The 20649-nt window shown below is 36.1% G+C and overlaps 1 protein-coding gene across 2 annotated transcripts in view; it reads right to left on the bottom strand.

The window, feature by feature from the left end:
- The window catches only part of LOC150104626 (DNA replication complex GINS protein PSF1-like), an 85281-nt gene that overhangs the window by 9700 nt on the left and 54932 nt on the right, over positions 1-20649 (bottom strand). The window contains exons 5-6 of one of the 2 annotated variants that reach the window (XM_090395822.1): positions 15024-15137; positions 7706-7780 (exon numbers count right to left, since the gene is read on the bottom strand). In XM_090395822.1, the coding sequence (XP_090251948.1) occupies positions 7706-7780; positions 15024-15137 (189 nt within the window). The remainder of the gene's footprint in view (positions 1-7705; positions 7781-15023; positions 15138-20649) is intronic. The other variant, XM_090395823.1, reaches the window with a different exon arrangement.

Genomic DNA, 20649 nt, shown 5'->3' with positions numbered 1-20649 from the left:
TTCAAAAAAAGCATGGTTTACTTTTCCACTCAAAACACTACTCACCTGTAAAACACTGTTCATCAATTATCCAGATTGTCTTCTTCTGAATAGTAGCAAGCATTTTTATTGGTTTTAAACAATCTCACAGACATTTTGTAGTTATTTTCATGAGTAAATTCCACTGAACTGGTGACCAGCATTCCTCTGCTTAATTCTAAGCCTGTAAAAACACTAGCAGATGTTGGTCAACATTCACTATCAGATTTCCACTTACATCCTCTTGCTATATTTGTGAACCAATTTCTCTTCCTCCTATTTCAGGTCTTCTCAAAAATGCTATCTTGCCCAAAGACTACAAGCTCCAGCTGTTCAAGAAACACAACAGATTCCTACTTTTCTCTTTAATTTGTCAGCATGTGGTGCACTCATGTGCTATAAGTTTTGCAATCTTTTTGTATATGGGAGTTGATAGTAAAAAAAAAAAAATATATATATATATATATATATATATATATATATATATATATACACTGCACAATTTAGAAGACATGAGTTCAAATTTCATCATAAACGATTTTTATAAGATGATTTTCAATTGAAGGTGAGTTAGTCAAGTCTGACAATACAGTTGTAATAGGATTTTTCCTTGGCGACTAAGGTTTTTCATCCTACTAAAGAGGCAAACCAGCCAGAGAATGTGGGAAATAACATACGTCACTTGCCTCACAGCCTTGGTTGCTTCTGTCAGAAACAGATCAACCTAACAAAGGATGTCATCCATGAGAATTATGCCATAAGGCAGTGGTTCCCAAACATTTTCGATTCTTGGTGCCCTTTGTCAAATTCTAACAAGTACACTTTGTGAAATAGCGAATAATTTTTTAAAATTAAGGGGTTAGGTAAAAATAAATAAAACACGTATTTAAGATCACAAAAAAAAAGTAACTGAACAAATTCAACTAATTATCATTAGTGGAATGCATGAGCCTGTTGATCACTGCACATTTTCTCAAATCTTGTAATCAAACTGGACACAGCCACCCTCATTTCCTTCTCCACATTGATTTTTGCGCGATACTTAGTTTTTATCACAGCAACTGCCGAAAATCCAGCTTTGCACAAATAAGAAGTCACAAATGCAATTAAAATTCTCTGAGCTTTTCACTCAGAAGGGGTATTCATCTTTTACTGATATCCAAAATTCAGTTAATTCCATGCTCCTAAATTTTGTTTTCAATGTATGACAACTCAATAAGATTCTATTCTTCTGCAGCAGTAAATTCAGATGGAGCACTGGCACTAAATGGATCTTGAATCCATGCAAATTTATCGATATTATAATTTTGAAAATATTTCTCAAACCAAATCAAAACATATAAAATAATCATATGATTTTAAGTGTTCTTCAAAAATGCATTTCATACCTCGAGAGAAATCAATTCCATTGGAGGTCAAAAACTGTTGCAACAAGGGGAAACAATCTTTGACCCTGTCTTCATTCATTTTTCTTTTCCATAGTTTTAGTTTTTTTATAAAAGCTGAAATTTTCTCAATTGACTTTAAAAGATGCATGTTGCATCCTTGCAGGGAGAGATTCAGAGCATTCATCTTTTTAAAAATATCACATAAGTATACTAGTTTTACTAAAAAATCTTCATTCACAAAATTTTCGGTGTACTTGTGGTCTTCCTCTTTAAGAAAAATATAAATTTCCTGTCGCAGTTCAAACGTACGAGACAAAACATTACCACGAGAGAGTCAGCGCGAAGTTCTGTAGTACAACAAAGACGTGTGCTTGGATCCCATATCCTCACATAGTTTTTTGAAAAACCTTGCCTTCAACGGCCGAGTTTTTTTATAAAGTTTACTACATTCACTACATATTCTAAGACCTAGTTCAATGTAGGACTCGATATTTTGATGTGGGTGCTTCCCTGTGAATAACGCAATGGGTCCACAGTGCATCAGGGGTTTTGCTTCAAATAAGTGCCTGCAATCCTCCATAACAGCCGGACATAGAATGAGCACCGTCAGTACAGACACCAACACACTTAGTCCACTTCAAATTATATGTGGATATAAAGTATCAAGGATCTCGAACAAGTCTTGAGCCTTAGCACCAGCAGTAATACTTTTAAAAAAGAGAAGGTCTACAATGTTATTACCATCTATAAACCATACATAGCAAATCAAGTGAGCATCATTATTATCTGTGGCCTCATCCAGCAGCAAACCCAAATTCTTTCCCTTTTATTTTTTCAATTAATTAATCATTGAGATCCTCCGCTATGTGCTGTATTCTACGACTGATGGTGTTATTGGACAAAGGCACTTTTGAAAGCAGCTTTCCAGCAGACTCACCGATCATAATGTTCGCCATATCTACAGTAGCCGGAAGAATGAGTTCTTCTTCTGCGATGGTATGAGGCTTCTTATATTTTGCGATTCTGTGTGTCACCTTGTAAGATGCTAGCAAAGCATTGCTTAGTATTGACGCCTGCTTATAAAAACTTCCGTTTTTGTTGATTTAACTCTTTTAACTTTCTGGTAAAGTAGTCACGAGATGTATACTAGCCATGCTGGGATGATTGGTTTCTAAATGGCATTTCAACTTACTTGGTAGCATGCACTCTGGTGCCAAAACTGTCGTACACACTGTGATGTTTTCTCCCTGGTGCAGGACACCAGAGTGTACAGAGGATTTGAAATTAGAAGTGATCACTATTTAGTCTTGAGCAGGATAAAATTGAATTTCATATTGAAAAGAATAACATGTAAGAAAGTTTTAAAGCGAATAAAAGTTGAGCAGCTCTCAGATGTGAAATGTAGACTAAAATACAGAAAGATTATTGAAAAGAAAATGAAAGAGTTTGAGAACAGGAATCAAACCTTGGAGATTCAGTGGCAAACTCTGAAAAAAACATTGATTGATTCTGCAAGAGAGGCATGTGGTGAGGTTGTGTGCAAGGATAAAAAAATCAGAACTCCCTGGTGGACACAGGAAGTTAAAGAGGCAGTGAAGGAAAAGAAGAAAGCATATCAAAAGTTCCTGGCAAATAAGTCAGCTTTTACTCTTACAGATTACAGAAACAAATGTAAGAAAGCTAAACAGTGTGTAAAACTAGCTAAACAAAAGTCATGAGAGGACTTTGGCAAGAATATAGAAAATAAATATCAAGAAGGTGGCAAAATATTCTGGAGGTTGTTGAAGAAGCTTAGGAATGGAGGAAAGAGTGCTGTAAAAGGAATTAGAGATGATAAAAGTGACATGAAAACAGGAGAAAAAGATATCCTTGAAGTATGGAGTAATTACTTTGAAAAACTGCTAAATGAAACAAACAGTGATGACAGCACAGTGATAAAAAACACTGACCAGGCATGCAGTCAGGAATACATATCCATACTTGAAGTAGAAAAAGCCATCAAAGGCTTGAAATGTGGAAAGGCAGCAGGAGTAGATGATATTCGACCAGAAATGCTGAAGTATGGTGATATAAGAGTCATACATGGCTGCACTTCATAGTTCAGAAAGCCTGGACAGAGGGACGAATTCCCGATGATTGGAGTAGAGCTCTCATAGTACCCATATATAAAAAGGGAAATAAAACTGAATGTGAGAATTACAGAGGTATTTCCCTACTGGGTGTTCCTGGCAAGATCTATGCAAGTATACTTGAGAAACGATTGAGAAGAATTGTGGAAGAACAAGCTGGATTCAGGCCAAATAGAGGCTGTCAGGATCAGATTTTCACTTTACGACAAATAGTCGAGAAAGCATGGGAATATAACAAAGATCTGTATTTAAGTTTTGTCGATTTGGAAAAGGCATATGACAAGGTGCCAAGAGAGAAGCTATTCAATACGCTGCAGTTATATGGTGTCAATGGGGCATTATATCAAGCAATACTTAGTCTTTATTTGAGTTGTAAGTCAGCAGTTAGAATTGAAGGAAATACAGGAAGATGGTTTAATTTTAAATCTGGTGTGAGACAAGGATGTATATTATCCCCTCTGTTATTCATTATCTATATGGATCACATTATGAAGGAATGTGGTATTAAACCAGATATCAAAATTGGAAATGTTAATGTCAGCTCTTTGCTTTATGCGGATGATGTTATACTTCTAAATAAATCCGCTACAAGTTTGCAAGATTCTCTGACTAAATTGAATAGCTGTTGTAATAGATATGATATGAAGGTCAGCAAGACAATGAAAATAGGCAGAATCATTGAAAATGTCAACTGTGTTGTGAATGGAGAACCTGTGGAACAAGTAAAACATTTCAGCTACTTAGGCACGATTTTTACTGAAGATGGTAAATTAAATATAGAAATGGACAACAGAATCTGCAAAGCTGGTATGGTGGGAAGTCAATTGAATAAATTCATATGGAATAAGAAAGAAATTAGTTGGAACACTAAATTAGCTGTATACAAGACAGTGTTCAAACCAGTTTTAACTTATGGATCTGAGAGCTGGGTCAGAAGTAAAACACTTGACCAAAGACTAGAGACATGAGAGTCCTGAGAAAGATTAGAGGCGTGAACAGAAGGCATCAATGGCAATATCATATTAAAAATGAGGATATTAGGAAAGAACTTGACATTGTCAGCATCCAGGAATGTGTTAGCAGAGCTAATCTCAGGTGGTATGGTCACTTAAATAGAATGGGAGAGGAAAGATTAGCGAAACAAGTGTTCTCTGCCAGGTTGGCAGGTAAACGACCCAGAGGAAGACCAAGATATAGGTGGATTGATACGGTACAAAGTGCCTTAGATGATAGAAATATAAGATCTGATAATGTTGGAGTCTTGACAAGTAACAGAGTGATTTGGAGGAAAATTGTAGATAGGAAGTTAGTAATGATGTAATTTTTTCATGTAGTACTGTCATATCCTGTACACCCCTTGAGGGTACATGGCAGGAATTTGATGATGATGATGATGGTGTGTCACCTTGTAAGATGCTAGCAAAGCATTGCTTAGTATTGACGCCTGCTTATAAAAACTTCCGTTTTTGTTGATTTAACTCTTTTAACTTTCTGGTAAAGTAGTCACGAGATGTATACTAGCCATGCTGGGATGATTGGTTTCTAAATGGCATTTCAACTTACTTGGTAGCATGCACTCTGGTGCCAAAACTGTCATATACAGTACACACTGTGGCCTCCCTTCACCATTGACTTCTGTCAACGTAAAACCAAAGTCCAACTTACTGTCATCATAATTTCGATATTTACGTTTCCTCACAGTCTTGCCACTATTTGACGGTATGCCCTCTTCATTTTTTCTCTCTCTCACAATGGTTATTACTGTTTAGTACAAACCGATCCATTTTTAAAAATACATACGAGAAGAAATACTTCAAAAACTTCACTTGACTAAATCACAACAATATTCAGTTGATGCAATCTATGAAAAACTAATTCAACACTAAGACCACACGAAACCAACAGCTATTTATATACGAACACAAAGTACCGAGAAAGTTCGAGAAACTTGATTATTGTAGAGTGCCATCTAGTAACCATCTGTAGAGACTTCTGCAAACAGTTATTACTAAGTTAGTCACTGGTTTGCACCAGGTCTGCTAGAGGTTACTTCCTATCACATTGAAATGAAAATGGAAATAAAATTTTGTAATTGCGCCGCACACTTTGGGAACCACTGCCATAAGTCATTAATACTCCTTTGCTATATTTGGCATAATTAAAAATATCTCGTTTTCTTTTTACTTTGCGCTGTCGAGGGTTTATTAATAATCGAACCCCAAACCATTCACAGGATAAGGTGGTCAGCCCCACTCCCTGGTGTATCCTATGTCTTGTAGTGTTGAGTTCTCAAGGCCAGTTTGACTGCTTTGCAGGATGAAAAACCTCAGGATATACTGGGGGGAAACCCTACTGTCCATGCCCAAGAATAGCTAACTTGGCTATGGCTAATGAAGATTTTTCAGCTCCTCACGTCACCGACGGGAATCTAACCTAGGACACTCCTTCTCCAGGCACATGGTTGAGAAGTGCACAGCCATTAGGCTAGCCATGCAGCTAATTAAAAACATTCATTTTCATAGTTCTCAATCCTTAATGTAATGCCTTTTTTTCTTTCTTCCCCATATCAAACTATCCTTTGATATGGAGAAAGTTAAGCATTTTTATGATGCTGATTGCCCATGAGTTTCAATATTTATCTCCTTACAGAAAACTCCATAGTATAAATGTGGTAGAACATGTTTAAAGAAACTTGTGCTGTTACCCTTGACATTTCCAAAGCTTTTGGCCATGTGTGATATTGAGGCCTATTAAGCAGATTGCCACCCTCTGTAATTGGGGACCAGCTTTCTCTGAGTGTCATGGTAGATGGCTCCCACTCTTTGAGCTTTACCACAAATGCTGAAGTGCCTCAGGGCTCTGTGCTGTTACCTGCTCTCTTTCTCCTGTACAAAAATGACCTACTCACAATCACCACTATTCCTATTCAGCTTTGCAGACAATAGTACTCTCAACTCATTCTACTAATTTGACATTCCAGGCTACAAGATCATCTACAACTAGTGCTTTAAGCATTGATCTTGCTATTGGGGCAAAGACAATTTGGTCATGTTCAATACCACCAAAACACATCTTGCCTTTTCTCTTACAAAAGAGTTCTCAGCTCAGCTCACCTACCCTAACCCTCAGTAATACACAGATCGCCAGACAAGATCAGATCTCTCTGCCTGGACGAATGTTTATCTCTAGTCTCTCCTGGCATAAACACACCACATAAAAACTAGTAATTCTCTTTTGTACAAGAGGCTATTTTACACCCAACTAACTCTTAACTATATACTGCTCAGATGTTTGGGGTGGTGTATACCTAAAACTTTCCTTAAAATCCCTGATGCTGTTCAAGAGTAAGCAAATAACTCATAGATGATCCTTCTCTTACAGATTCACTTCAACCTCTATCTCACAGATGCAGTGTTTCTGTACTGTGTCTATTTTACGGATACTTCTATGGTCACAGCTCCAGTGAACCGGCAACCATCATCCCTCCATTTCTGTTGCATCTGTTAACAAGATCAGCAGTGCCCAGCATCTCTTTACTGTGCAAATGCAAACACATGGAACTTGCTTCTCCTCTTCATTTTTTATTCCATCCACCTCTGTCCTCTAAAACAGCCTTCCTTATGCAGTATTCCCAAATAACTATAACCTGCAGCAGTTAAAAACAAAAACAAAAAAATTGATAAACTTCTATCTCAGTCATCATCTGAGATAGAAGTTTCTGTCATCCATGGCAATGATGTAAGGTCTCTTGACCTATTGTGTATTGGATAAAAAAAAAAAACTATGCATTTTATAATTCTTTCATATTTGGGAAGAATTAGAAAAATGCATAATTTCTTGCGATCTCTGGCATTCTGCAGATAGAATACTGCAATTTTATTAAAGAATGCTCTAAATGTAACTTAGTTATCTGCTGCAGTGGTCTCTTAATGTTGATTACTTTATCCAGTGATTATAAAACAATGTTGTTTCTTTAAGAAAGGGATATTCTTAGGAACCTGTAATCCTAGAATATGTTGTGATGACTGATATAACAGCCATTCGCAATTTTATGATTTTCTTTATTATAATGAGTTTAATACATATGATGACTGATATAACAGCCATTTGCAATTTTATGATTTTCTTTATTATAATAAATTCAATAAAATGTATGAATTTAATACATACTGTGCTATTTTTTGTTAAAACAATAACTGTTCCATCTTCTGTCTCAAATTCACCATAATCACATAGACATCTCACCTGAAAATCAGAAGATAAATTTAATAACTCAAAACTCATCCATAACATATTAACAAATGGTTCTTTCATCAGGAATAATATCAAAAATTTGCAGTAATTCATTGTTACTATTCCAAACTTTCTATATTCATTAAAACATCACATCACTCATTAATTTATATTTCATTAGAAAAACATATAAATCCTTTATCCAATATTCCATTGACAACCTCAGGTTGTACACAAAGCACTGCATCATGCAAACATAATACGAAGCAACATAGAATACTAATATTGACATCTTGTATTGATCAGAGTACCTACAAATATATTCCAACTCACTCTGTTCATATGTGTCATTGATACTTAGGGTAACAATCTGACATTATAAAACAAACAAGTTATGGCCAAGCCAAACTGAGCATTGGCTCAAGAAACTTTATCGTCATTATCAATTCCTGATATGAACCATCAAGGGATGTTCAGGCTACTATGGCAGCCCTACATGATTAACTTTACATTATTATAAACCTCCTATAACCAATTTTCCTCCAAACTGGTCTATTACTTGTCAGCACTTCAATACTGTCATATCTAACATTTCATAATTTTAATAATTTCATAATTTTAACTGAATCAATCCACCTAAACCTTGGTCTTCCTTTGGATGTTTTTCCTGCCATGTTGGCATTAAACACCTCTTTTACTAACCTTTTCTCATTCTATTCAAGTGGTCATACCATCTTTCTAATTTTTTAACTATTTTTTATAAGGAAATTACAATGTAGATTACTATAGTTAATATTAGTCTATACTAATAGATGCAGACTAATAATACTTATTATTCATAACTATTTATTAAGAAAATTGCAATGTAGACTAATATTAACTCAAATAAATTTAATGAATACTTCCAAAGCATTAATAAATTAAGTATTAAGCTATTAATTGGAAGTATTAAATCAATTTATTTTAATTAATATTAGTCTACATTGCAATTTTCTTAAAAAATAGTTATGAATAACTAACTTATAAAGCCTTACCACTAGATCTGTGTTTCTAATATGACTCTGCCAGGGAAGCCATCTGTTCACTCCCTTTCTCAGAACTCTCATATCTGTAGTCTCTGTTCAACTTCTTTATTTCTAACCCAGTTCTCAAATCCATAACTTAAAATTGGTTTGAACAGCATCTTGTATACTGCTAGTTTGGTGTAAATTAAAGGTGCCAAGAAATTATATTTTTGGTTTAATCCTTTATCCAAGTGTAAGCAAACAAAGTTCGCGTGTGAAGTAACTTCACGACTGGGCTACTTGTATATAGAAGCTAATGACTTCACATCATTTGCCTGTATCCCACAAAGCAAAACACATATCCTTTTGGACATGTATTGGTGTTGTGGTTAATTTCTTTCTTATTCCATACAAATTTATTCAAATGGCTCCACACAACTTTGCTTATTATGTTGTCTATTTCCAGATTTAATTTGCTTTCTTCACTAAAAACTGTACCTAAAACTGTTGAAAGTTTATTTTTGACTTGGTTAGAGTATAATAAATTTAGTTTAATCCTTTATCTAAGTGTGAGCAAACAAAGTTTGCACCTGAAAGTATCTTCAGGACTGGGGTAAGGTGGTACAACACCAGGGCACTGCTTGCAAAGGTGGAGCAAGCTACCAACACTCCTATCTCAGTATCTCCCATAATGCAAAACACATCTCCTTGCGGATATGTCTAATGTTATGCATTACGGGAAGGGCCACAACCCAGACTAGTTTCGACCATTATTGAGGTCTCTCTTCAGTGGGAGCCAGGCCCAAGTGGAGATACCAGGCAGAAGCATTAGCAGGTCATCTCTACCTATAGGAGGTGCCAAATGGTGTGCCACCCTTTTTTTTAATAAATTACTCTGGATTTAGAGAAAGATGTTGAAAATTTATTTTTCACTTGGTTAGAGTATAATAAATTTAGTTTAATCCTTTATCCAAGTGTGAGCAAACAAAGTTTGTGCCTGAAAGTATCTTCAGGACTGGGGTAAGGTGGTACAACACCAGGGCACTCCTAGCAAAGGTGGAGCAAGCTACCAACACTCCTATCTCAGTAAAATAAACTTTCAACATCTTTCTCTAAATCCAGAGTAATTTATTAAAAAAAGGGTGGCACACCATTTGGCAACTCCTATAGGTAGAGATAACCTGCTAATGCTTCTGCCAGGTATCTCCACTTGGGCCTGGCTCCTACTGAAGAGACCTCAATAAAGGTCGAAACTAGCCTGGGTTGTGGCCCTTCCCTTAATGCATAACATTAGACATATCCGCAAGGAGATGTGTTTTGCATTATGGGAGATACTGAGATAGGAGTGTTGGTAGCTTGCTCTACCTTTGCAAGGAGTGCCCTGGTGTTGTACCACCTTACCCTAGTCCTGAAGATACTTTCAGGCGCAAACTTTGTTTGCTCACACTTGGATAAAGGATTAAACTAAATTTATTATACTCTAACCAAGTGAAAAATAAACTTTCAACATCTTTCTCTAAATCCAGAGTAATTTATTAAAAAAAAGGGTGGCACACCATTTGGCAACTCCTATAGGTAGAGATGACCTGCTAATGCTTCTGCATGGTATCTCCACTTGGGCCTGGCTCCTACTGAAGAGACCTCAATAAAGGTCGAAACTAGCCTGGGTTGTGGCCCTTCCCTTAATGCATAACATTAGACATATCCGCAAGGAAATGTGTTTTGCATTATGGGAGATACTGAGATAGGAGTGTTGGTAGCTTGCTCCACCTTTGTAAGGAGTGCCCTGGTGTTGTACCACCTTACCCCAGTCCTGAAGATACTTTCAGGCGCAAACTTTGTTTGCTCACATTTGGATAAAGGATTAAACTAAATTTATTGTACCTAAAATTGAAATATTTTACTTGTTCTATGAGTTCTCCAATGAGAAATGCAGATGCAGTTTCTGTTTCTGCCCATTTTTATAGTTGGTCTTTTTATTTTTATTTATTCTATTTTTTGCTGATTTCATGCCATATTTGTTACAGCTGCTATGCAATTTAGTTACAGAACCTGGGAGACTTGCAGTGGATGTGTATAGGAGTACAACATCATCTGCAAAGCAAAGAACTAAGTTTGATATCTCCAACTCTAATATCAGGTTTAATGCCAATTTCTTTCACAGTGAGATCCACATTGATGATGAATAAGGTGCATCCTTGTCTTACACTTGATTTTACATGAAACCATCTTTCTGTATTTCCTTTAATTCTAACTGCTGACTTACAACTTAAATATAGACTATGTATTGCTCTGTTCGATTCCCATTGGTGACGTGAGGAGCTGAAGAATCTTCCTCAGCCATAGCCAAGTTAGCCGGTCTTGGGCATGGACAGTAGGGTTTATCCTGGGGTTTTCGGTTTTCATCCTGCAAAGCAGGCAAACCAGCCTTGAGAACTTAACACTACAGAACATAGGGGTACACCAGGGCATAGGGCTGACCTTATCCTGTGAACGGTTTGAGGTCCAACGATTAATAAACCCTCAACACCGCAAGGTAAAAGAGGGTATAGAGAAGATGAGATGAGATGATTGTAGAGATCTGAAAAGCTTTTCTCTGGGTACCTTTGTCATATGCCTTTTCCAGATCTACAAAACTTAAGTACAGATCCTTGTCATATTCACAAGATTTCCTCAACTATTTGTTGTAAAGCAAAAATCTGATCTTGACAACCTCTACTTCACCTCCAGCTTGTTCTTCTCTAAGTTTCTTTTCCACAAATTTTCTCAACCTCTTCGAGTATGTTTGCATAAATCTTACCAGGAACACTTTGTCAGAATTACAGAATAATTTCTCTACTTTCGGCTTTATTCTCTTTTTTATAGATGGGAATTATGAGAACTCTACTCCAATGATTTGGAATTTTACCTTCTGACTATGTCTTCTGAATTATGCAGTGTATCCACTGCAAAACTTTTATACCTCCGTATTTAAGCATTTCTGGTCAAATATCTATTCCAGCTGGCTTTCTACATTTTGAGTTTTTGTAATACTGTTTGCATTCCTCTTGCAAATTTTCTACTTCTGTCATTGCTTGTTTCATTTAAGAGTATTTCAAAGTAATTACTCTAGAAATCTAGGATATCCTTATCCTAGATATCCATTGATTCCTTTTACAGTACTCTTTCCTCAATTTCTAAGCTTCATTAGCCTCCAGAAGATTTTGCCACCTTTCTGATATTTATTTTCCATATTCTTATCAAAGTCTTCCCATGACTTTTGTTTAGCTACTTTTACATATATAGCTCCGCTTATATTTTTCTCTAAAAAATATTTTTCTATAAAACAAGTAAAGAATTACAAATACCTAGGTAGTATAATAAACGAGGAAGGAAGGAAGATAAAAAAAAGACAAAAAGATAAGAATAGGCATAGCAAAAAACTAATTCAATAAAATGGAAAACGCATTAAAAGGAAACGTAAGTCTAGAATTCAGGAAAAAACTTATATATGGAGTATAGCACTTTATGGCAGTGAAACATGGACAATGGGAACACGAGATATTAGAAGACTGGAGGCATTTGAAATGTGGTGTTGGAGATGAATGCAAAAGATAAAATGGACAGACAAAAAATCTAATGAAGAAGTACTTAAGGAAGTAAATGAACCCAGAACACTGATAAAGACATTAATAACAAGAAGAGACAGATGGAGTGGACATCTCTTACAACATGAAAGTCTGACGAGAAGAATAATAGAAAGCAAAATCAAAGGAAAAAGGTAAGATACTTTGATCAAATAAAACAAAGCACTGGACTAAAAACATACTACTAAATAAAAAGAAAAGTAAACAGAAGAGGAGAATGGAAGGAAATGCTGCTGAGCTACCAGGCATAAGACTGATGCCATAGAAGAGCTATTTTTCTTTGTATTCTTCTAGGGCATCTGCCGAGCTTTTTGCTAGGAACTTTTGGTATACTTTCTTCTCATCCAGGACTGTTTCTTTAACATCTTGCATCCACTATGGGATTCTTATTTTTCTATCCTTGCAGACAGCTTCTCCACATACCTCCCTAGCTGAATCATTCAATGTTTTCTTCAATGACGTTTGTATAGTTGAACCGTTACTTTATGTATAAAAGCTATTCAACTTTAATTCTTTTTAAAAATTTCTTAAATACTGTTCTTTTCAAAGTGATATCCATTTTTATCCTACTTAACGCTAAGTAAATGTCAGTTCCAATTTCAAATCCTTTGTCCACTTGTATCCTGAACCAGTGTTATGATATCACTATCAACAATGATGTAGTTAATGAGGTTTTTCTTAGTTCTTGTGTCTGCTCTCTATGTGAATCTGTACACACCTATTTATATTAGAATGTATTATAAATAAATTAGAATGTATATATTAGTGTTAGTAATGACTAGTTCATATCCTGAGGAAAAAATTCAGCAGATACCATTATTATTACCTTTCCCTTTTCTCCAAATTTTTCCAAAATGTTCCTATATGCCTGGTGGGATTCATTTCCTACTCTGCTGTTTAGATGTCCAACAAGGAACATTTTCTTTTTGTCAGCTGCCTGCTCTAATGACTGGAAAAATTCCTCCACTTCTTCCTTAGGAGAACCTGTGGGACCACAGGAACAAATAAGTTTAACTGTCCATTTCTCCATTTTGAAGTTTGCCTGACTGAAATTGCCTTCCAATCAAGAAGTTTATCTTCCTTTTTGGTATTGAATGCTATTGCTTTCCTTGATCATTATTGTCTGAATATAACATCCTTAATATATCACCTATTTCTGTCTTTTTTTTTTCTCTCTCAGTAATGTTTTTGTTAATATCACTGTACCGACTTGAAAACCCTAGGTGTCCAAGGATATTTGTTCTTTCTTTTATGTTTATATTGATCCCATATATGAGAGGTTGAAGGCCCTATAAGCACATTAATGCGATTATGCAGGGTGCTGGTGAGAAGTGAAATAAAAGTTTATTGATGTTTTTTTGAAAAGTTGCAGGTTGTAGTTGCTGGGAATACTTCATAAGGAAGGCTGTTTCAGAGGATTGAGTTGGAATAAAAGAGGAAAAGGAGAAGCAGGTTTGTGTGTTTGCAGCTGCACAGTAAAGGAGTGCTAGACAGCTGCTGCACTTGTATTAACAAGTGCAATAGAAAGTAAGTAAAGGAATGATGGTTGCCAGTTCAGTAGAGTTGCTAGTTTATTGATGCACCTGTAGAATACACATAGTGCTAAAACACTGCATCTGTGAAATAGTGGTTAAAGTGAATCAGTAAGAGAGGGATCATCTATGAGCCAAACTGCCCTTGTCTGAACAGTGTCAAGAAATTTTAGGAAAGTTTGAGGTGCACACTCCAAACATGAGAGCAATATTCTAAGCATGTGTGAATTTAGGATTTGTATATAGTTGAGTTGGATGGGTGTAAAATAGCCTCTTGAACAAATGAGAATGCCTTTTTTTCTTTTTTTTTAAAATGCTGAGGAGGCTATAGATGTGTGTTTATGCCAGGAGAGACTCAAGATAAACATTAGTGCATGAAGAGAGATTTGATCTTCATGGCAAGCTGGGATCTCTTTTGTAAGAGAGGAAAAAAAAAAGCAAGACTATGTTTTGGTGGCATTGTATATGGCCAGATTGTCTTCACTCTATTGAAGGATGGTATGTAGATCAGTGTTTAAAGCATTGGTTGTAGATAATCTTGAAGTCTGGGATGTTAAAATACTGCGTGGTTTGTCAAATGTGTGGGAAGAATGGAGAGAACCATCATCTCTAAAGTTGTGGATAGGATTAATTGAGTGGTGATTTCCTCACACAGATTCAAGCTGTCTGAAGAAAACATGCAAGTAACAGACATACTACTAATTTTATCACTAGCAGGATTTTCAATTTTCTTACTGGTTTTATGATATGATGGTGAACTTATAAATGGATGCCTTGTATAGCTAACTATCATTATAAAAACTCGAAGAGACCACAGAAATGGTTTGCTATAGTGAATAACTTTTTGCATAGCAATGTTTTTGGACTTAGGGCACTGTGTTTAGGATTTCTCAAGTTATAGTGAGTGAGCTTGTTATAATGGTTTTTGCTATAGTGAGAGTAGACTGTAGTATGTTGTGAATGAGTTTGCTATGGCAATATGTGTTATAGCAATTGTCAACTGTAAACAGAATGGAAGGAAAAATCGGAAATTCTTTCATGTTTAAGCAATAGTAGGGGAAATTCTGTTCAAACTTCATTTTACAAACCATACCTGTATGTATAAAGATTTAGGAGGCTGCATGTGCTGGAAAAGATCGACTCCAAACCCAGCAATAGATGACATATATGCAGCAAGGATTGTATTATAATTATTAAACCACTGCATCTGAAAATAACAAATCTAGTATAAAAATATGATATGATAAAGTATTCATTAAATATTTTGAAATTGTTATAATCATCAAACTCCATTGACCAAAAGACAACATGGGAGGTCAAGTCCCAATGTTACACATACAACTCATAAAATACTTGCCATACAAAATACCTACCCCCCCCACTTCCCTTTCCAGCTCACACCCTCCTTATTCAGCTTTCAGAGATGGCTCTTGTCCCCCACCCCCCATCATTGTCTTCTCCATTCTATGAAAAACTTTTTCACATTAATCTGCTAATAATGCCTTACCAACTTATATGTCTCAATTCCCTCCTGCCCTTTTTCTATTATTCACTACTCTATAAACTGCATATCCTCAAACTTTCTTCTTACTCAACATTCCAGAGACCACCTTTTGATTCATTGATGACTCAATCAATGAATCATTTTCACTATCTCTTCATTCTTCTGAAAACCAAGTAACTAACCAACCAAATGAACAACCCGATCAAGGCCTTACATAATGGAACCATACTCTCCTTACTTCTAATGTCAGTGTCCTCTGCATCACTACCATAACCTGTTGTGCTATCTCACAATTTTAATATGGACCCCCAAATTTCAGGTCCTGATTCATTATCAGGTTCATAAGGGTCAATGAAGCATGAGATATAGCCTTTTTCAGCCAAATGCTAACTCTGCTTTCTAGTGGTATGACCTATTTTCACAAAAGGGGCTATGGCCAGTATAAGCATAACATTCATAGTAGGAAGAAATGCTAACTACCACTGTATTATTAGTACACCCTGCTAAGGAGTGGCTAACTTCCTACAATTTGGAGGGGGGGGAGGGTTGCTGGGCCCTGAAATAAACAACAAATTATTCTTCCATAGACCTTGTAAAACTTTTCTTTCCATAGGAACCTAAAATATAAGGACAGGGAACCAAGAATTTTTTATGCTTGATGTCCTCCCTGAAGAATTTCATAGGTATATATTGGAAATTCTTGAACTACAAGAAGGATAGAAAAAATGTGACATTTGGAAGAGTAGCATTTGTTTACATACTCAGGAGGCAGGGGTACTTAAGGGTCAAAGCTATATAACTGAGAGGAGACCTCCACATAGCCTTTAAAGTAATGCGGAGAACCGACCAGGGCTTCTGACACCTAATGTCCAATCCTCACCTTCTCGTGGTGCACCCTGTTGGGTATCTAATTGGATACTGAACGAACAAGGATGGCCTGGCAATTTGGGATTTACCCGACCAAATTGTATTCTTATTGGTTAAACCAAAATAAAAAATGATGGTACAACATCACAAAATTTCATGCCGGCTGGGGCGTTGCCCGGTTAAACAAGGCCCCCGTTGTTTTCACCAAGGAACCAGGGCAAACAGCGAAAAGTCAGCTACTGGACCAAATCTGAAAACAAACCCCAACTCAACATCACCAGAGTTAAAGATTGGTAATATCAACATAAGAAGCCTGAATGGCAAAGAATGGAGCTAGCTAAGGAATTAGATAAGTACCAGATCGACATAATAGGGGTGACTGAAACAAAAAAGACCACAACTGGTGAGATATTTCTGAGCAATAAATACAAAATGTTATATTCAGGCAATAATATTCAACACAAAATACGAGGCTAATCTTCTTGAATGGCAGGCAGTCTCAAGTAGAGTAATCTTGACAAATATGAGAATGGGGAACTGGACAATGAGACTTATTTGTGCCTATGGTCCCACAGAAGGTTCTACTAAGGTAGAAGTGGAGGAATTTTTTGAGGCTTTAGAGAAAGCAACTGACACAATGAAAAATTGGTCCTTTTTGGGGATCTAAATAGCAGAGTAGGAAATGACTGTCAGACATACAAAAATATTTTGGGAAAATATTGTAGAAAAGAGCAAAGCTAATAATAATGGCAAATACCTGTTGGATTTCTGCTCAGGACATGGACTGGTTATTACTAACACCATGTTCCAACATAACAATGTTCACAAATTCACATGGAGAGAAGAGGCAAGGAATAAGAAAAGTCTCATTGACTATGTTATTGTTGATAGTGATATTTTCTACCTGGTGCAAGACACCAGAGTGTACAGAGGATTTGAAACTGGAAGCGATCACTACTTAGTCTTGAACAGGATAAAATTGAATTTCATATTGAAAAGAATAACATGTAAGAAAGTTTTAAAGCGAATAAAAGTTGAGCAGCTCTCAGATGTGAACTGTAGACTAAAATACAGAAAGATTATTGAAGAAAAAATGAAAGAGTTTGAGAACAGGAATCAAACCTTGGAGATTCAGTGGCAAACTCTGAAGAAAACATTGATTGATTCTGCCAAAGAGGCATGTGGTGAAGTTGTCTGTATGGATAAAAAAATCAGAACTCCCTGGTGGACACAGGAAGTTAAAGAGGCAGTGAAGGAAAAGAAGAAAGCATATCAAAAGTTCCTGTCAAATAAGTCAGCTTGTGCTCTTAGAGAATATAGAGACAAATGCAAGAATGCTAAACACTGTGTAAAACTAGCTAAACAAAAGTCATGGGAGGACTTTGGTAAGAATATAGAAAATAAATATCAAGAAGGTGGCAAAATATTCTGGAGGTTGTTGAAGAAGCTTAGGAATGGAGGAAAGATTGCTGTAAAAGGAGTTAGAGATGATAAAGGTGACATGAAAACAGGAGAAAAAGATATCCTTGAAGTATGGAGTAATTACTTTGAAAAACTGCTAAATGAAACAAGCAGTGATGACAGCACAGTGGTAAAAAACACTGACCAGGCATGCAGTCAGGAATACATATCCATACTTGAAGTAGAAAAAGCCATCAAAGGCTTGAAATGTGGAAAGGCAGCAGGAGTAGATGATATTCGACCAGAAATGCTGAAGTATGGTGGTATAAAAGTCTTACAGTGGCTGCACTGCATAGTTCAGAAAGCCTGGACAGAGGGACGAATTCCCGATGTTTGGAGTAGAGCTCTCATAGTATCCCATATATAAAAAGGGAAATAAAACTGAATGTGAGAATTACAGAGGTATTTCCCTACTGAGTGTTCCTGGCTAAATCTGTGCAAGTATACTTGAAAAATAGTTGAGAAGAATTGTAGAAAAGCTTGGTGAAGAACAAGCTGGATTCAGGCCAAATAGAGGCTGTCAGAATCAGATCTTCACTTTGCGACAAATAGTCGAGAAAGCATGGGAATATAACAAAGATCTGTATTTAAATTTTGTCGATTTGGAAAAGGCATATGACAAGGTGCCAAGAGAGAATCTATTCAATACGCTGCAGTTATATGGTGTCAATGGGGCATTATATCAAGCAATACTTAGTCTTTATTTGAGTTGTAAGTCAGCAGTTAGAATCGAAGGAAGTACAGGAAGATGGTTTAATGTTAAATCTGGTGTGAGACAAGGATGTACATTATCCCCTCTGTTATTCATTATCTATATGGATCACATTATGAAGGAATGTGGTATTAAACATGATATCAAAATTGGAGATGTTAATGTCAGCTCTTTGCTTTATGCAGATGATGTTATACTTCTAAATAAATCCACTACAAGCCTGCAAGATTCTCTGACTAAATTGAATAGCTGTTGTAATAGACACAGTATGAAGGTCAGCAATAAAAAGACAAAGACAATGAAAATAGGCAGAATCATTGAAAATGTCAACTGTGTTGTGAATGGGGAACCTGTGGAACAATAAAACATTTCAGCTATTTAGGCACGATTTTTACTGGAGATGGTAAATTAAATATAGACATCAGAATCAGCAAAGCTGGTATGGTGGGAAGTCAATTGAATAAATTCATGGAATAAGAGAGAAATTAGTTGGAACACTAAATTAGCTGTATACAAGACAGTGTTCAAACCAGTTTTAACTTATGGATCTGAGAGCTGGGTCAGAAGTAAAACACTTGACCAAAGACTAGAGACCACAGATATGAGAGTTCTGAGAAAGATTACAGGTGTGAACAGATGGCATCAATGGCAATATCATATTAAAAATGAGGATATTAGGAAAGAACTTGACATTGTCAGCATCCAGGAATGCATTAGCAGAGCTAATCTCAGGTAGTATGGTCACTTAAATAGAATGGGCAAGGAAAGATTAGCAAAACAAGTGTTCTCTGCCAGGTTGGCAGCAAAACAACCCAGAGGAAGACCAAGATATAGGTGGATTGATATGGTACAAAGTGCCTCAGACGATAGAAATATAAGATCTGATAATGTTGGAGTCTTGACAAGTAACAGACTGATTTGGAGGAAAATTGTAGATAGGAAGTTAATAATGATGTAATTTTTTCATGTAGTACTATCATATCCTGTACACCCCTTGAGGGTACATGGCAGGAATTTGATGATGATGATGACGATGACTCAGGAGGCTAGGATGGTAAACATCTGCAAGGTTAGGACTGTTATTTAATATACAGCAATCCCTTGATTAATGCACCTAATGTGTTCTTTAAAACAGGTGCATTAATCGAATATAATAACCTATGGGAAAAAGTATAATTCGTTCCTTGAATTTCTTTTTTTGACCCTTAATTTATTTTAAAAAAAGAATTAGGGTATATATATCAGGGCCTAGTTAAAGGAAAACCATGAAGCTTGAAGACAATAAAACATATTCAGAATATAAATTTATTATTCTACTTTTTAATAAAGAATTGAGCTAACATAGTTTGGTTGGCATTCTGTTTCTTTTTTTCATACAGCTGACGGTATGGCCCTATTGCCTATTTTACTACTTCTGCAAATTTGACTGCTTCTCTCTTTATCAGGATCAGCCTCTAAGCATTGCTGCTTAAAAACTTCAACTGTATGAAAAATATTTTCAAATTGTTTCTGTGAAATCTCTTTGGGCTTGTCAGTGATTAAATTTTCTTCATATTCTTCAGGATCTTTCCACTATACATCTAAATTTAGCAGGTTGGAATCACTCAATTTCTCAGAAAGAGATTTAATTAACTTAGATTCATTTGAAAAGCCCCTGAAATCATTTGCATAATGTTGAAGAATGTGCTTCCAAACGGCTTGCATATTGCTAGCAGCAATTTCATTCGACTTTGCGACTTTATAACTAGGCTGAGATTTCTCTGATTTGGCCAGAAAAGTCTTAGAAGTCATTTGCTTCCAAAAAAAGTCCGATTTCATCGAAATTAAATATTTGTTGGTCAATAACCCCCCCCCCCCCCTTTCCACAATTTTCTTCAAAATCTCTGGATAATTAGCGGTCACCTCCTTATCTGCACTTGCAGCTTCGCCTGTGATTAGAACATTATGTAAGCTATTTCTCTTTTTGAAACGTTAATGCCACCCAGCACTAGCGTGGAATTCTTCTTCTTTTCCATCATTAATAATCCTTTCTTTCAAGGTTGCAAAGAGACTTAATGCTTTGGATTTAATAAGATCAGTGCTTAGTAGGATCCATTTTGGGTTACAATCTTCGATCCAGGTAGAAAGAAGTCTCTCTAATTCAATCATTATAATACTTTGATTTCAAGTGCATGC

Source organism: Typopeltis vanoorti, chromosome 7, assembly GCF_054136105.1.
Source record: "Typopeltis vanoorti isolate ZY-2024b chromosome 7, IOZ_Tvanoo_1.0, whole genome shotgun sequence".
NCBI lineage: Eukaryota > Metazoa > Arthropoda > Arachnida > Uropygi > Thelyphonidae > Typopeltis > Typopeltis vanoorti.
This window is presented reverse-complemented; position numbering and strand designations above follow the sequence as displayed.